This window comes from Furipterus horrens, unplaced genomic scaffold (genome assembly GCF_987537825.1).
Source record: "Furipterus horrens unplaced genomic scaffold, mFurHor1.1.pri manual_scaffold_15, whole genome shotgun sequence".
NCBI lineage: Eukaryota > Metazoa > Chordata > Mammalia > Chiroptera > Furipteridae > Furipterus > Furipterus horrens.
The window spans coordinates 19,123,791-19,141,540 of NW_028327185.1; the positions used below are offsets into that span (position 1 = coordinate 19,123,791).

Here is a 17,750-nt window from a genome sequence, read left to right on the forward strand (position 1 = left end):
GTCAGTCTGCGAGCTAACTGGTCCAGTCCGGCAGGGACAGAGGGTAACCGGGAAAGCTTCAGATACAAGCATCAGGGCAGATCATCCCCATTTACCACAATGACAAGGCAGTAAGCACCCAAAGCCAGCGCCTCTCCCGAGACATTCCAGTCAACATCAAAGCCATTCTAGCATTTGAGACATCACCAGGGTAAGGTACTGCTCTCTAAAAAGCAGATGGCAGAGTAAAGCTTTTCAGTCTCTTTTCAAAATCACGACCAGAGAGCAAAGGGCACAATCAACAGAAACAAACTCGACTGTTAATATTTGGCAGCCACGGAAACCCGGCGCAGGAGGGTGGAAGGGGACTGGAAGACGCGCGACGGCTTAGCAGAGCGGAGGCAGGCCGGCCCGGGGGTGTGCAGAGGGAAAGGCAAGGAGAAGCAGGCCCGCGCCCTGGACACACAGGTCCTACGGAAGGAGAAAGTGAAAGATGAGGCTTAAGGGAGGCGCTCTTAAGAAAAAGGTGAAGAAAGAAGTCTGCCCCTGGGGCCCACAAGGAGCTGGCCCGGCCAGGCAGTGACCCCCCACCTCTGGGGGCAGGAGCAGTGATCCCGGGAACCCCGCCACGGGGCACAGGGCAGTGCTCAGCTGAAAGCAGAAGTTAGTAAATTCTCCCCGGTAAACGAGGCCCGGGATTCACTTCTCCAAACCTGGCGTTGGCATCCCAGCCTCCCACAGAGGCAGAGGATGATCTTTCTCTAGAAAAAGCACAGGCAGCTGTAAGCTCCCCGATCACCAACCAACCGTATCCTCAGAGAAGGAGAAGAAACTTCTAAAATTTAAAAATATGATAAATAAAAGAGCCAGTGAGACCTGGAAGGTATACTGAGTAACTCTCCCAAAATGTTACAGGACAGCAAACATAAGAAAATTAAAGTTCAATCCAAAAAGTCTAACACCCACCTAACAGGGGTACCAGGATGATGAGAGAAAGGAAAAGGTGGGGAGAAAATTATTAAGCAGTAATCCAAGATAATTTCCAGAACTAAAAGATATGTAACAGCAGAATAAAATGTCCACAGAGCGCTCAGCAAAATGAATGAAAAAAGATCTGTATCAAGATGCATCATTCTGAAATTGAGATCCCTAGTTAAACTGCAGAGCCTAAGCTTCTGGGGCAGTGGGTGAAGAGGTTGGGGTGGGGGAAGGATAGAGCTCTGGTACACAGAACAGCTCAATTCTTCTTAATAGCAATGGAGAAATAATTTCTCCTCTGAAATCAACAGTACTTGGAGCTTGGGATGGCCAGACAAGCAGAAATAAAAACAATGTCCCGATTTTTGGCTTAGGAAGCCAAAGCGATACTGGTGCTACCCTTGGAGACGAGAAGAAGGATGGGCCGGACAAACTATGCTTAAGAGATACTATGTGTATTTACAGAGGGATGATCTATTTGTTAGTGAAGTTCTTATCTTTCAACGCCTCTTTCCCCAAAGCAAAATTCATTTCTCTTACCCAAGCAAGTTTAAATTATTCTGGATTTATGGAATGTGTTAGTTAAATTACTGGCCAAATTTAGTAAGTCCAGATTTACATTCAATTGTGTGTGTGTGTGTGTATTTTGTGCGTGAGAGAGAGAGAAAGAGAGAGAGAGAGAGAGAGAGGGAGGGAGGGAGAGAGAGAGAGAGAGAGAGAAATGCCAAAGCTCTACAATGTTTACTCATGGACTTTTATTGTTTCCAAGGGTTTCTCTATTTAACCAGATACCACATGCCCTGGTACTACTGATTCATCCACGTGACCGACGACCTAATTAGAAATCATAATGATGGGCTATTACAGTAAATACCAAAACATCAAGAAAAGCTACTATGTCTTCTGCCCTTATGCTCTGCTCAAGTCGCTGGTTGTTCAAGTGACCCCTGGGCTGCGGGCGTCTCAATGGGCCGTGGCCTGAACGGTCCAGGTCAGGGAATTTGTCATCGAACCTCTACTGTGAGAGGTCCTGGATTTACATTTTGAATGAAAGGGACGTGAATGTTGCACCTTGTGACCCAAAGGGCAACTTGCATTTCCAGTGCTTGCCTGGGTTTCAAGTTTATTAGGTTTGGTTTAAAAGGAAGAACAAAGAAAGAGAAGACAGATGGCGGGGCTGTGCGGTGCACTTAATTTATGCTCGTAGGCTGTGGTCTTTAATAAGCTGTAATTCAGCTTGAATCTTGGAAGAAGAACGCTCCATCAGTGCATAACTGTGGATAATATTGAGAGAGAGCTACAGGATGTGTGTAATGCCTTCGGTTGAGGAGGATCAGGGTGGGATCCTTCTACTTCCAGTCTCTTGTACAAACGACCTTTTAAATCCTAAGAACTGGCATTCTTTGGCCCTAATAAATATCAGCTATTCCCAAAAGAAGAGCTTTATTTTTAAACCAAAACTAATTTTGTTATAATGGGACACTTTTACAGCCACTACTCTTATAAACTGAATATTTCCTTTTTTATTTCTGGGACTAAGATGCCACAGACATATTACTAATTACATATCGAGCCTGGTCAACCTTAGTTTTGCTGCATATGAATGAGAAATTCCTCGTAAAATGCAAATAGAAAATTCAACAGATTTTTAGGGAAATGGGAAAGGTATAAAACTGGAATGACTGGCCAGTCTGCAGAGGTCCCCACGCCACAGGGCGCCCCAGCCAGGCATTGGGGCCTACCCTTGCACACTCCTCTCTCCCCGTGGGTGGTCCCAGCACGGGACACGATCCCAGCTCACCCGGCAAATGTTTCTCACCAGTAAGTCAAGGCCAGCGGAAACCCAAACTGACCAAATGCAACGAGACCCAGCACAAAAGACACTTTCGAAAAAGCGGCTTGTGTGTAAATGAAATATTTCTGAAGAAAAGGCCTGCGTCTTGCTTTCCTGCATTCATGCACAGATTCAGGTCTCATAATAAACGCCCTCGGCTTCCTTTCCACTCACTGATGGATTAAGCTGCATTTCTAGCTTCAGGCACATTTTTCAGAGGGCCTGCCAGAAGGGGACACGCGAGACATCAGATAAGGCTGCAGGATCACTTACATGGAAGCCGACCCAGCTCCTCTTTGCTCGATAACAAAGGAACATGCCAATTACTTATGCCTCTAATTAGCATGAATGCTACATAGAGATCCATAAAAGCTCAGCTGCAGGGTTAAAAATAAATATAATTTTTAATGCTGTTCGTCTAGCCAGAAACTTTCTGAGTCTAATCACTCCTGGTAGTGTATCCTGGAAGGCAGAACATTCTGTTGACCAAAAAGGTCATAGAAAATGTGCTGGTTAAAATGCAACATGACAAAACTGTAAGAATGACAAGTGTTTCCATTAGTTGGAGCCCTCAGAGGACTTTACATTTGACTGCTTTATTCTGAAAAATGATACTGCGTGTCCTTCTGCACTTAGCGCTGTGGGCTTCCCAGGATGGCTTATTCCTGTAGAGGGACGCTCCCCACATGCAGCAGCATCCTGCTGCCCAATGCAGGGCCGCCCAGCAGTACATCTGCGGTCCACAGCTGTTACCGCTTCTGGGCAAGGCCAGCAGAGAGGTGGTGTCCACTCTGGTTCACAGCTGACAGGCACCTAGTCACGGTGAACAAAGCACTGTACCTGTGCACCCTTAACTTCAGAGACACCCAGCAAGTTGGCATCTACCCATCGAGGCCCCGTCCCTCCAACAACATCTCTAGTTTCTAGAAGAACCCTCCATTTACCATCAATACTTAGGGGCACTTGAAAGTAGAGGCTGCGGGGTCTCCCCTCCCTCCACAGCCTGACCACCGGGATGGCACTGGGGAGCCCAGCCAAGCTGTACAGTTTTCTCTACTCCATCAACCACCTGTTCAGGACAGAGTGGGCTCTGGGCTCAAAACCCAGACCTGTCAACACACAGCTCAGAAATGGGACAATCTCATTGGACCCCCGTTTCTCCTCCTGCAGGTGAAGCAGGAACAGCACAGGTATATGAAACACGTGAGCTCCCTGAAGTGACGGCTTCACAAGGAAGAGGTTAGTTACAAAGAGAAATTACTCTCTGCTTCTGTAAGGCACAGGACACCAATATCAAGCAGGGGAAGGCACATGAACTTCCACAGAAGTTCCCATCAGCCTCCTCTGTCCACAGTGAGCAGCAGCATCGTATGTAATGAGATCACACATATTGACAGAGGACGGAACTGTGAAGTTTGACTTGATGTAACAATCAGAATTGCAGACAGTTGTAGCTGTAACCTTCCCCCACGTACATTCACCGATACAGCAGCACACAGTCGGCCTGTCCCTTTATTCTTCGCATCTTACATAAAGGTAGGACACACATCTTTATGCTGCTTCAAGGGGGTGAGTCCCAGGGGGTAACAAATAGTGATAATTCTTTTGAAGAGTAGCAAAACAAAACCAAAAACCTAGAGAACTGAGAAAGTTAACAAGACATGTTCTCAAAAATAAATAAATAAATAAATAAATAAAGAAAGAAAGAAAAGAAAAAGAAAAAAAAGAAAGGCATTTGAACAAATGAGCTGGACCTGCGGGACCGGGTACGCCACGGACCACACAGCCACGCGTAATCACGTAATTACAACCTGCATTTATTGTACTCTGAAAGGGCCTGTTGGTTTTACTTTAACTTGGCTGCGTTGTAGAGAATCTTTAACTAAACCCAGTAATCAAACAAAAAGCCTTACAACTTACCCCAATGCTCTCCTTGACTCTAACCTGCCACTCACCCTGCAGGGCACTTGACTGTTTTCCACGTCCCAGAAACCTCTGAGGGAGGATCCAGGGCATGTCCAACTTTCAGAGAGGGCTCAGAGAGGTTGGAAAGATGACGCAGCTAATCAGAGACAGGCTTACACTGGAACCTGGGACACCTGACTCCTAGCTCAGTGCCCTTGGCCCTCTCCTTAGAAAACCATCAAAGAACAGTTAATGTGGCCCACATATGCTATATTTTCCACTAGATGCTAAAAAAATCTTTGGAAACAAAGGCGAATAGAGCCCCTGAAAAGAACTACCTGCTTCTTTTATATTATGCACTTTGAAAAAAAAAAAGAAAAACCAACCTTTATAGCCCTAGGGATTAAAGCAATCACTGATATTTTAATCATTTTACGTCTGTTATGCTAATAGCCTGCTAAGAGCTAAAGATTCTTTCCAAATCATCCAACAAGGTGACAGCGGTAATTGAAGCTCATTCACTTGAATCACAAACTCCTTTTGTTGCATAAAAAATCAAAAGCTTGCAACAGGGAGATAACCACATAGTATAGCTTAGTGGAAAGGTTAGGGCATTGTGATACACGACACAGGTACGGAATGAAGTACTCATTCGCTTTTCTACACATTCACAGAAATAGAAAGACAGCTAGACTATAGACAGACAGAGACATCAGACCATACACCCACTTGACCAAACCCCTTGACTAAGAACTTGAATTGAGAAGGTGTGTGTCACATGCAGCAGGCAGGCAGCGAGGCGACCTGGAACTGAACCATCCATCAGCTTCCAATCCATGCTTCCCTTCCTCACTGAGGGTCTACCCACTGGGTGGTGCCCGGCACAGCCCTGGACTTAAAGGCTCAGCAAGTTCTTCACAAAGCCAGCCACTTCCTTCCTTTCTTAGAAAGCTTGAGACCAGACAACATTTTCTTGCATTATATACTGCGAAGTTAAACCCAGGAGAGTCTCAATAGCTCTCAGGTGCCTGATTTTGGATGAGACTTCCCAGCAGGAGAACATCGCTGGCTGTCCCCTCCCACGGGACAGGTCCCTTTGCCGAGGTAACAGAAGACTCGTGCTGTACTGCCACCCCTGCATTCCCGTCACAGCGCCAGCAACAAATGCAAAACAGTGTGGACACTGAACTACTGAGCGGTGACTGGAGGGGCTGAGTGTGCTTCCTGAGACACATTATCAAGTGGTAAGCTGTTGCTACAGTTTGAGAAAACTGCTTATAAACAGCAAAAATATGAATGGAAAAGACTGCATTTCAGAATGTTAGGGAGACAGAAAGGAGCCCATGGAAGTAAAGATTAGGTCTGTCCTGTTCAGTTTAACCCTGGCGCCAGCGCAGTTTTGGGCACATGCTGTGAATGAACGAATGAATGAGTAAATGTGCGGTAACCGACCTAACATCTGTTCTGGAATCCAATGTTCTTACTTTAAGGAGCAAGAGAATCATCTAAGCATCACTGTGCAGGAACTCAATACAGTGAGGATGATTCAGTTACTTAAAAAATCTAAGTTCTATTATTTTTTTCAGGGCCCGTAAGACAATACCAGACATAACTAGTTTTTTTATCCATATGAATAAATTGGAACTCTAATCTGAAACTTCACTTCAGCCCAGGTTTTCACTCCCCATCTACACACACACACACACACACACACACACACACACACACACACACTCTGCTACTCTAACGAAAGTGAGTTCTCCTTTCTGTTCCGATTTTCATGTGCTCCTCTGTGTATTTCAGGGAGTTGAATGGTCAGGCAACAGGCAGCGAAAGAGCAGACAAGAATGTAAAGCTTCAGTTTTAGAGAAGGATGAGAGAACCACAATCTAGATTCATGACAGCATGAGGTAATTTCCACTGTGCTGCATTATATAGAAAAATATGTCATGTCAACAGAGTATGAAAAATCACATAAAACAGATGCACCCAGCAAGGAATTTCATTTCCATTTTTATTGGACATATTTACTAAATCACTCACATTGCATAACAACTCATGCATAATTCTGATGAGTTGTTATTTCCTTTATATCAGCCTTTTAAGTTGATTTGCTTTCTTTAAGATGACACTGATAGAATGTCAGTCACCTTTGAAGGCTGGGGGCTGGGCCACCCCAGCCCTCACAAAGCCAAGGTTAATTAAACGGCTTCAGCCACTCTCCTCCACCTTGGCACAGAGACTGTCTGCTGGGGGAATGCCCTCCTTCCCTGTAAACCGCACTTCCACTGACGAGCGCTGATTCCCAAACTGCTTCTTGCCACTCATTCCCAATCCACACGAATCCACTCCAGATCCAATCCCAGCAAGAAATCACTTAATAAGCATCCCCAAAGGGGTCCCTCCCGGCCTGGTGTTCTCTGGGACTCCACAAGGAAATCGAAAAACGACTTTGCCTTTCTTTCAAGCTGAGGGACAGCTGAATGATCATCAACCTGAGGCTCGGTAACAAGACTTTAAAACACAGGGTAGCTTTTGATTCAATGTAAATACTTTCCCAACTAAAGACTTCATTTAGACCAGCAGCTTCTGAGTCATACGCAAACACCTGACCCTTGGACAACCAGGAGGGCGTCTATTAAATGACGGGCCTTGCCCACCGCTGACAGCAGCAGATGGGGTCCGAGGCGAATTATTTCTCACTGATATCCTGTTGGACAAAAATCAAGCTGATAAATGGCAGAATTGCACTGAAGCATTTTCCCTCCATTATTCACAATGTTTATGAAGAATGAAATACCTTGCAAGCCATTAATTGGGCCGTTCTGGCAGAACTCATGGCTCTTACATTAAAGACAACTTTTTAAAAATTATACACACATGTCCATGTAAATGAAAGTTTTCTTCTTGCCCCTCCCTGACAAGTACCAAGAGCCGAGACGGGTGGAGCTCTAGCTTGAGGCTTGTTGGTATATTTTGCTACAGGACTGACAGTGCTAAGCAACGTTTCATTGAAAAGGTTTGTATTTTCATTTTAAAAATGAGTCAAATGCTACCCACTTGCCCTTTAAGGCCCCTCTCCAGTTTCTTACAAAATCTAGTAAAGGCAGAACCGTCAGAGCATGGGTGACGCTGTACACCTGGAGGGCAGCCTAGGGTAACTGCTGGTCCTGAACCCTGAGGACAGCATGACTTTAGTGGGGTACGGCTGGGGGGTTGTCCAGGCAGTGCGAATCCCTAACTAACAATGTGGACTTAATGTACAAATTCAAATTTGTACAACTGTTGGAAGACTGAATTGAAAGAATTTTAAACGATACATGCTAGGCTTAAAACCTTCAAAACTTGCAGAACTGTGGATGGATGGGCGTGTCCCTTTGGGGGGATTATTACCAGGCAAACAGCTAATTCTAATCCTGGCTCAAGTTAAAATACATAAAACACTTAGTCTAGATAAATCAAGAGAAAAGTCTGCATCATCAGGGAATCACATTATGAGACTCCTGGGAAACAAAGGCAAAAGCTCCAAATATCTGGAATAGTTTTAATAAGAGAATTTGCATTAACACAAAGAAAGAATTACGCACAGGCCAAGACAGTTAAAAATGTCCTCGGGTAAAAAAAAATAAAATAAAATAAAAATAACAGCCAAAACTTTTAAATGGCAGTTTGTTTATTTTAGTTAAAAATATTCAGTATTTCGTAGGAAATTCTACCTTTTAAAATCATATGCTTTAAATACCAAATGTAATGATAACTTTAACATTTTTATTAACCAGATCTCTTGAAAGCTTTAAAAATGTCTTCCTGTAGGCCAAAACTATAAATGGGAGAAAAATGTTTTTAACCCACAGGGACAGCATGGTGACATTTTTGTCTAGTTCTACGGTGGTAATCAGCCTCTAAGAGAGAGAAAAGGACTTGATTTTTCACCGTAAGATTTCTAAGTCTTTAACTCTAGCAAAGGACAGAAAGAATCTTACTATATGAAAAAATTTCTAAGAACTGGATTAAAATTTATTTTAAAAGACTTTTACTTACAGTATTTTTGCTACAAAGAGCTAAAGGGCTTGCCTGCTATTATTTCCAAGTCTCATTTTAAATAAAGTAGTGTTTGTTTTCGATTTCTTTGTACTCATGCCACTATCTGTGATTCTTGGGAGAGCAAATGGATTTAGCAGGACAGAGTCTGGACAAGAATCTCCTTCCTGTCTCTGAGCCTCATGCACACGGGGTGCCCCTACATATGTATGTATTAAATTTGATTATTTTCTGTTGCTCATCTGTCTTAAGTCTCTTTGACTATTAGACCAGCCAGAAGAATCTTGAGGGTAGAGGAAAGTTTGTTCCTCCCCCACGTGGGTAATTAAACCTTAATTAATTAATAAAAACGAGAAATTCATCTCCTAAGTCGCACTAGCCACATTTCAAGTGTGCAACAGTCGCGTGTGGCTCGTGGCTCCTGCTGTGGATGGTACAGATAAGGGAGACACCATCGCAGGGGATGGGGCTGGTTTTACAGGCAGAGGACAGGAGTTGGAGAAAGAAAGGCCTCAATTACCACTAAAGAAATTCAGAAACAGAAATGGTATCTTCTTACCTTTGAGCGAAAATCTTCTCTTAGAGCATGAAAAATTCAAATGAATATCGTAAAGTGGTTTTTACTTATTGATTTATATTTATTTTTTAGAGAGAGGGGAAGGGCAGGAGACAGAGAGAGGACCAAACCCACAACCTAGGCATGTGTCTTGACTGGAAATCAAAGTGACCTTTTGCTTTGCAGGATGATGTCCAACCAACTAAGCCATCCAGGTCAGGGCAAGCAAAGTGTTTTTAACTAAACTCTGGGTGCTGATGATGCCAGAAGGTGTTATTTAGCCTGCATCTTATTTAATCTTCATAAGAACAGCAGGAGGTGGGTGATACTATAATCCCATTTTACAGATGGTAAGTGAGGCTTGGAGAGCATGTGAACTACCCACCATCACACAGGTAAGGTCTGGATTCTGAGCACACTTTCTCTCTCCAAAGCCAGAGCTCTGAAGGCGCCTGCAGGCACTTCCGGGATGGAGAGAGAATGTGCTCCAGATACTACCAGACAGTGCAGCACAAAGGTGGGCCAGAGCCAGGCGGATGGCTTGTTCTCCATGAAGTAGCATTCTCTTCTTGGTGGCCTAAAATTTTCTTGATGCCGAGCGTGAGTCTTTTCTATTAACAATGGAATAGTGCCACTTTCTCATTCCACTCTTGTTCCCACCCTCCACCCACCCAGCTCTGAACTTTGCAAGTCCAGCCACTTCTTTTCTTATGCTTCCCATGACAGCTCGTCAGGATGTCCCACACCCGCTCAACCAGAATGCAGTGGTCATCACAGTGAGTACATCTGATGTCCTGGTATTGCTTCAGACATTCAGGTTTTGATCTCTTAAACACCCTGCTCATAATCAATGACCTCACGTAATGGAAGGAATTCTTGCAATGCACAGACAAGTACTGAACCTTCTAAAGGCTGAACTATGACGGAGATATTTCCCCTCGGACACAGTTGCACTGGCCCGGGTGAACCAAGCAGCTGCTCTGCAGCTTAGTGGATAATATCTCAGCTTCTATGTGGTCACTGTCCTATTAAATTGCTTAGAAAGTGACAATTTATCATGTCCTATACACTAAGTACTTTTTAGGGCTCTTTTTAAATTGCTCTCACGGGTGATGGCCAAGCAACTTTGGTGAGGATGTCCTTGACCGTGTTTCCTGAGGACCTGCAGGGGCAGGCAGGCCCTGCCATGCCTTACCTCCGGGGCGAGCCGTCCTCGTGGGGCTGGATGATGACCACCTTCACGGTCACGGACGTCCGCAGCAGGTCAATCATCTGCTCGTGGGTCAGCGTGGCCACGGCCACCTTGCAGATCTCCACAAGGCGACTGCCCTGCCGCAGGCCAGCCTTCCAGGCAAAGCCGAAAGGCTCCACATCGGCAACGATGCCTTCGAAATTCACGTGGAAGCCGAGCTGGCCCAGTCCGTTCCTCCGCAGGGTCATCTCCACGGTCTCACAGCCTCTGGTCACTATCTGAGGGGACAGGAGACTGTTAGCGACATCGCTGTGGGGTCCCCGTGTCAGAGGCGGACACACAGGCCTCTGTGGCTGCTTCTCTCCCTCAGCCTCCCCTCCCTTCCCTTGAACTGTCCCAGTGACAGGACACACTTCAGTCCAGAGTTCACCATATTGACCGTGGCATCAGATGCAAAAGAAATAACAAGCTAAACAGTGGTTTCATTTTCCAAAAGCAAACCCATTCCTGATATGGGCGTCCTGCTTTTTCTCAGGGGCCCCTGACCTAGAGCTTGTGAGCGTAGGAGGGGCTGGCTCTGACAACCCCGCCCCTCCTGTCTCAGGTGGCTGTCCTGACGTGTAAGCATGAAGTGCATCGTTCCAGATGCACCGTGCCAACGGAAAAAAAAGACTCTTTCGAAACCACGACAAGTTTCACCCGTCACACATTAAAACCTATCAGACAACTTTATTCAACTTCAATACGGCCCAGAGCACTTCCAAGCTAAGGCTGAGCGACGTTCCCCCAGGACGGGTGGCAGCAGAGGCCAGAACGTCAGGAACCAGCAAGTGCTTGCCATGCACCGACCCTGGGGACACACTGGCCAGCCTCTAGGACCCCTCTCTTGGGGACTGGCCACCCTTGCTGGACAATTCAGCTTCACTGTGGCCGGACAGGCTCCTTGGCACCTGCTACCAGGCCAGTGTGCTCTGCCATTGGGCCACCGGTGGGGGCCAGAGGCAGCCCCAAGCTGCAGCAGCTCTGGGGCTCTTCTTTCCCAAGAGTACAAAGGGGCATGAAAGAAGGGGTTTGCACCCCCCTCCATGCACTACAGCACCAAGAACTGGTTAAGGCCACCCTCAGAAGTGCTTCCTGAGAGCAGCTTCCACGCACAGGAAGGAACACAGCAGTTCATTAAATACCACTGGGGTACGGCACCACTTCTTTGCGGGAAATAAAGTTGGGAGGGGTCGTGCCCCATATCCCTAACGCACAGAGGTCATGGGTAAGGCTTCAGGGAAATGAAAGCTCCATTTCTGTGAAGCGCGCTCTGAATACACAGACTCCTGTGAGCTCTGACCGTGGGAACAGCTGTGGGCCTGGGGCTGGCTCAGTGTCTCACCACTGTGCCGTGGCGGGGGTGTCCACGGCGACCACCATGGGGCACACAGTGCCACCAGCTCCTCACAGACACACATGCCAGTTTGGGGAAAGAGAACACTGGTTTCAGTTGCTGGTGACATTTTGAAAGATTGAAGTTTCTAAAGTTATGACCTAATTTAAAACTGTTGAAAAAGTACCTTTGTAATATGTACAACCTGAATAAAATTTTCAGTTACTTTTTTTTTCAACTTTGTTCTAACTAAGCTCCCCTACCAAAGAGGACACAGGGCATGTCCTTCTTTCCAATAGTCACACAATTTCCAGTTGAGATTGGACAGCCGCCTGTCAGACTGAGAGCAAAGGGCGAGCTTCTCCGGAGCCACACCCACCCTGTCTCTCCGCTCCTGTCTCTCGGCTGGTTCCCTCCAACCACCTGCCACCTCCCTGCCTTTCTTGCTATTTCTTGTTCCTCAACGTTCGCAAAGGCTGATGGGTCCCATTCTCCATTTATCTGGAGTGCCTCACATCCTCACTTGGACTCTATTATCACACGAAAGTGGTGGCTTCCTATCCACACACCCAGGTCTGGCTGTCTGACTTGTGTGGCCTGGGGCAAAATGCTAACGCAGGGTCTGAAGTCAAAAGTTGTTCAGAATTTCAGGACAGCAATGGGAGGGCCCTGAACCAAGCTGGGCCCTTCTGAGAGGGGCCCGGCGTGACGGCACAGGGCACGCACCCCAGCAGCCGGCCTGCCTGTCCCTCTGGGCTACATTTTCACTTCCTTCCTGCCTTTACCTGAGGAACAGACACCTTCCACTTCACTTCCCACCACCAGAGGAAGCACACTGGGCTGACGTCTGTCATTCCCAACATCGCCACAAGGACCACCCCGTCCTCAAGCCTTCAGGGGACTGGTTCCCAACATCTCCTGCTGCAAGCCATCCCAGGCACAGCACATATCTCCTCAAACATATTCCAGACATCAGGCACCTGAGCCCCATTGGCCACACGGTCAGTCACTTTGCAGGAAAGTGGTAGGACGGGGACCACGGAACAGAGGCTGGGTAAGAGCCTCCAGGACGTGTGTTTCGGTGGCTGGTGAAGAGGCGTTTGTCTGTGCTGCATTTTTGGAAGCACGGATTATGGTGGCTTGGTGGCTCTCCTAAAAAGAAGTAGTTGCAATATTCCCACAAGCACAGTGAGTCCTGAGGCTGCAGGGGATAACTCAATTCTCCAGGTATATAAACTAATCATGTGCTCCATCATCGAGGTTTGTGCACACACAGCCGACACTGCTGCTCAGCACAGGAGGCCTTTTCCTGTAAATAGCGTCCGCAAATAAGGAAATGATTTCTCCAGGGCTAGCAGGCACTGACTTGCGTATATTGTCTCTAGTATATGATTTTGAATAACAGAGGGGAGATTTATATTTGGTGGGAGGACAGGGACAGGAAATGGGTGTAGTTTCTTTTTTCATGATCCCTAATTGACAAAATCATTTCTAATTAATGAAAATACATCCCCTTGGGGGATGATTTACACAAGTAATTCTTTTGCTAAAAAGTATTTTGTTCTTATATCTGATTTATTCTTATAAGTCTGTTGTATGTATTCAATCTAAAATTGGTATATTCTTGTATTAAAATTAGGAGTAGAACTATAACTGCTAAATCCATCAACATTTTATTTAGGGGTTTTATACTAAAGAAAACATTTTAAAAAAATCTTTTGTGACTTATTTTTGTGTGTGTTTAACTTAACAGGTGATTCTATAGAACATCCTTAAGAAACGGTGGCTGGAAGATTAATAACATATTTAACCCGGTGGCTGCATGACATGTGCAGAACTGCAGCTGCAAAGAGCACGGACTCAGTCGTGTGGCCAACAGCAGTTCTGTCCCCACTGCATTCCCTCTGGGACAGCAATGACACATCCATCTGCACCGACATACCAGCTAGACAATTTTCCTGTTTTCCCTCCGAATACTATAAAAATAGATCCCGCTGTTCCCTGTTGAAAGTTGGCTTCACTTTTCCCTTCCAATCAATTTCTAATGGGTGCTCCTCTGCCATTCGTGTATTCAGCAACAACACAGTATCTAAAATTAAGCTCTGGCTCCATAAGGAGTAGTAATTCATTCCCTAGGCACCATAATCTCGGTGGCGTTTCCACAGTGAAAGCTAACAGGAAAGTGGGACTGAAGGCCTCAGGACGGCAGGAACATAAAACGTGTACTTACTCCCAGTCGCTGGACAATTTCCCTGACGTCTTCAGAACAGTTATCCACAGAGGACAGAAGGATGCACTCTCCTCTTTCATAAAAAACCTTGATATTCATTAGTCCAGAGGTCCAGCCAATGACATCCCTGCAGGAACAGTTAAAGACCACGTTCTTGGAATCCTTTTCAATCAGCATGATGAACTCATTGGAAACCCCAAGCAGACATTCAATGTCAGCAGACTGGCCGAAGTCCCGCGCGACCACGTGCCACATGATCGCCCCGACGCTGAACAGGTGGGCGTCCTTCCTCGGCTTGACCTTCTCCTTTTTCTTTGCGCCCAGCGTAATGAAGCTGAACTTCACAGAGGTATCCACAGTGGCAGTCGTGACAAAGTTCTCCGCCAGGTCTTTCAAGTACTCTTGCCTCGTCCGCGTGGCCATTGCTCGGAACTTTTCCGACTTATGGGCTGCGTTTTCTGCATTGATTACTTTGGCTAAAAGGAAGTCCCGAAACACTGCTGACTTTGGAAAAGTTACGCCTTTGGGAATTGGTGGGCCAAATGGTGGCACATCTTTTGACCTCGAAACTCCAACACTGAGGAAGAAAAAAGTAAAAAAACAAACAAACAGATGAGCTGTGATGTTATAATACTCGCCTTCAGAATCTGACACACACACACACACACACACACACACACACACTGCCAGCTGAGCCATCTGTTTGCTAGCTACTTGCTATCTTAATTTCTGATACCATCTTTTAATTTATTTATTTTAAGGAAAACTTTTCAAACCTACTACATAAGGTGTGCTGTGGGCTGAATTGTGCCCTTTTGAAATTTGTATGAAGTTCTAACCCCCCATGCCTGGGAATGAGATGAAGTCAAAATGAGGCCATGAGGGTAGGCCTTAATCCAATCTAACTGGTGTCCTTATAGAAGACGTGGACATTCAGAGACACCAGGGACACGCCTGCACAGAGGAGAGCACACATGAGGACACAGGGGGACGACACCGTCTGCCAGACAAGGAGAGAGGCTTTGGGAAAAACCAAACCTGCCAACACCCTGAATCTGGGCATTCCAGACTCCAGAACTGTGAGAACAAGAGACTGTTGTGTAAACCACCTGATCTGTGGTAGCTGTCACGGTAGCCTGAGCTGACTGAGATGGGGTGGAGGGGGTGGGTAATGGATCCATCACGGAACGGGACACGCAGAGTTCCCGCAGGCTGGCACTAACTCTGGGGCTCGTCCTTGCTGAGAATGACAGTGACGCTGCCAACAGAAGTGAGGTTAGCCCTGGTGGCTGACTGGGATGTCACTAGCATTGGACACAACGGTCATACTTATAGCGTCAAAATTCCAAAGTGTCACCTGTTAAGGAAATACTCACTTGAAGACATTTTGAAAATGTAAATGAGTATTTTGTGGGAGTAGTTTTAAGAGACTCCAAGGACTGGGAAAAATCGAATGGACAGAGATACTAACAACTACCTTAATATCTCAGAACCAGTGATGCTCCCTTTCATCTAACAGATGTTTCAGTTGTCTCAAATCCTTTTTGGAATAAGATCAACTACAAAGAGTTAATCACTAAATTAACAAAGAAAAGACTGGAGTGACTGAGTGAGTGAGTGAGTGAGTGAGTGAAGCCCACAGCATCCACTGCCCAACTGAAGACCAAGAACCCGTCCTAGTCCCACATCTACCCAGGGGGCTCTTTTCTTTGCTGGGATAGACGAAGGAAGCAACCTAGGTTTCATTTTCATGATGTCGAAAATCCTGGAAAAGAGGAATTAAGGCATGAGAACATTCTGTCCAAATTGGTTGCCAGGTATGAATCCATGATCTGGAATGTGGTAGGTTAGACTCTAAAAAGATCCTGGTCCCCAGACACCTCTCGATTTTGCTTTAACCTGCACTCTCTGCAGTCGAGTGAGTCACTTTCTGGGAACTGAGCAGCAACACCGGGGACTGGAGGGGGTGCTTAGTCAGGATGAACGGGAGGGAAGGGTCGCCTCCTATTGGCCAGATACACCAACGTCATTCACGATGGTGTACATGCACCATGCCAGAGTGTGCTGTGAGGGACTTGGCTCATGTCCTCAGAGGAGGGCCCTAAAAGCGTTCTATACAGAGTAGGACTCAATGTGTCCTCGCATGGGAACGCCCAGAGCACTGTCCCAAAGCTGCCTGTCGGGATGTGATTAGTCTGACCTCACCTCGGTGCTTCTCCTCTCCTTGTCAACAAGCTCAATGGCCTCTCTGCGCCTGGGAACCTGCCCTCCCAAACAGGGCCTAATGCACCAGCGATCGGTCTCTGTGGTCACCCCTCAGAGCGGCGGAGGCCAAATCCCACTGACACCTTGCATGATGTCTTTTTTGCACTTAGCTCTGTGGATTTCAAGCCCCAACTGTGGCTTGTATGCACTTGAAGCCAAAGCTGCATGCCCCCAAACAGTTCCCACTGTTCCCAATTACTGACCCTCGTATCTAACTGGCGTCCCCTCTGCGGGTGTGATACAGGCCTGCTCGATAGGTGGCAATCCTGTGCACCTGAGACCAGAGCCGCACAAGAAAAGCAGCAGAAGTCAGGCATGGCTGCTCTGTGATTTCTGCCATACTCTGCGGAAGGGGATCAGTTACAGATCCCATGTTACAAAATTTACATAATCCCTCATTCTTCCAAAAGGAATATTCTTTTGTTTGATTTAGGTAATTCCCAACGGGTGGAAACAAGAATAATTCTCAGAACTGATTTCTCCCCAAGAACTTGCTAACTGTTGATGACTCAGATGCAGGACCGCTCCCCCGAAAGCAACAACTCAAAGATGCGCATTCCTTCTCATGCACAGTAGCAGGATTTCAACAGCCACGGTGGCGAAGGGCCGACGCCGGTGTCTGCTGCCCCCAGCTCCACTGCTCAGAGACTCTGAGATAATTACTTAACCCGTCGGTGCCTCAGTGACCTCATCTGTAAAATGGAGGTCAAAACAGTGCCATCCTCAAAAGCCCACAGCGAGGATCCACCAAAATAATGCATGCAAAGATACTAATGATCCAAACTACTGTCATCGGTATTGTTACAAACTATCATTTTAACCATCGAGTTAACACTGTCATCCTATTTTTGTCAGGAGGGGCCACATATTGAGTTTTCCAAAGTGGAGTCATCACTCTTTGTAGATTATCCCTTCACTCGTAACTGGCAGCTACCAAGCCCGTACAGCAAGGCGCTGACTCACTCAGGTGGTGAGGGATGTGTTTCACTACGAGTTTTTCTCAGAAAGTACATGTACACACAAATCCCTGCAAGTCAGCTCTGCGGCGGCTGCAACTGATAAAATTAAACCATTTTATATCAAGAAACAGGCGATCAGTTGCATCTGCTTTTCCAATTTCAGGCTAAAATCACGTTACGTGGAGCTCTGGGGATGTCGCCTGCTCCTCTGTCTCTTGGTTCCCGTGGACTCTGCTTTACTTCGGTGAGGATCCTGCACCCATGCGGGATGCCTCGGAGACCACCTGCGCGAGGGGAGAGCATCTCTTCCACACATGCACACTTGCTGGGCAGCACCGTGTTCATGCGGGGAGGTCATGGCAACCCACCAGCCATCGGAACAACGGAGCTGTACCCAATGGCACCGCAGGGCCTCCTCAGCCAGACTCCCTGCCTC

The 17,750-nt window shown here is 46.5% G+C and overlaps 1 protein-coding gene across 1 annotated transcript in view; it reads right to left on the reverse strand.

The window, feature by feature from the left end:
- SIPA1L2 (signal induced proliferation associated 1 like 2) overlaps nt 1-17,750 on the reverse strand; it is a 182,693-nt gene that overhangs the window by 39,191 nt on the left and 125,752 nt on the right. The window contains exons 9-10 of the mRNA XM_090263474.1: nt 14,091-14,667; nt 10,489-10,763 (exon numbers count right to left, since the gene is read on the reverse strand). Of these exons, the coding sequence (XP_090119600.1) occupies nt 10,489-10,763; nt 14,091-14,667 (852 nt within the window). The remainder of the gene's footprint in view (nt 1-10,488; nt 10,764-14,090; nt 14,668-17,750) is intronic.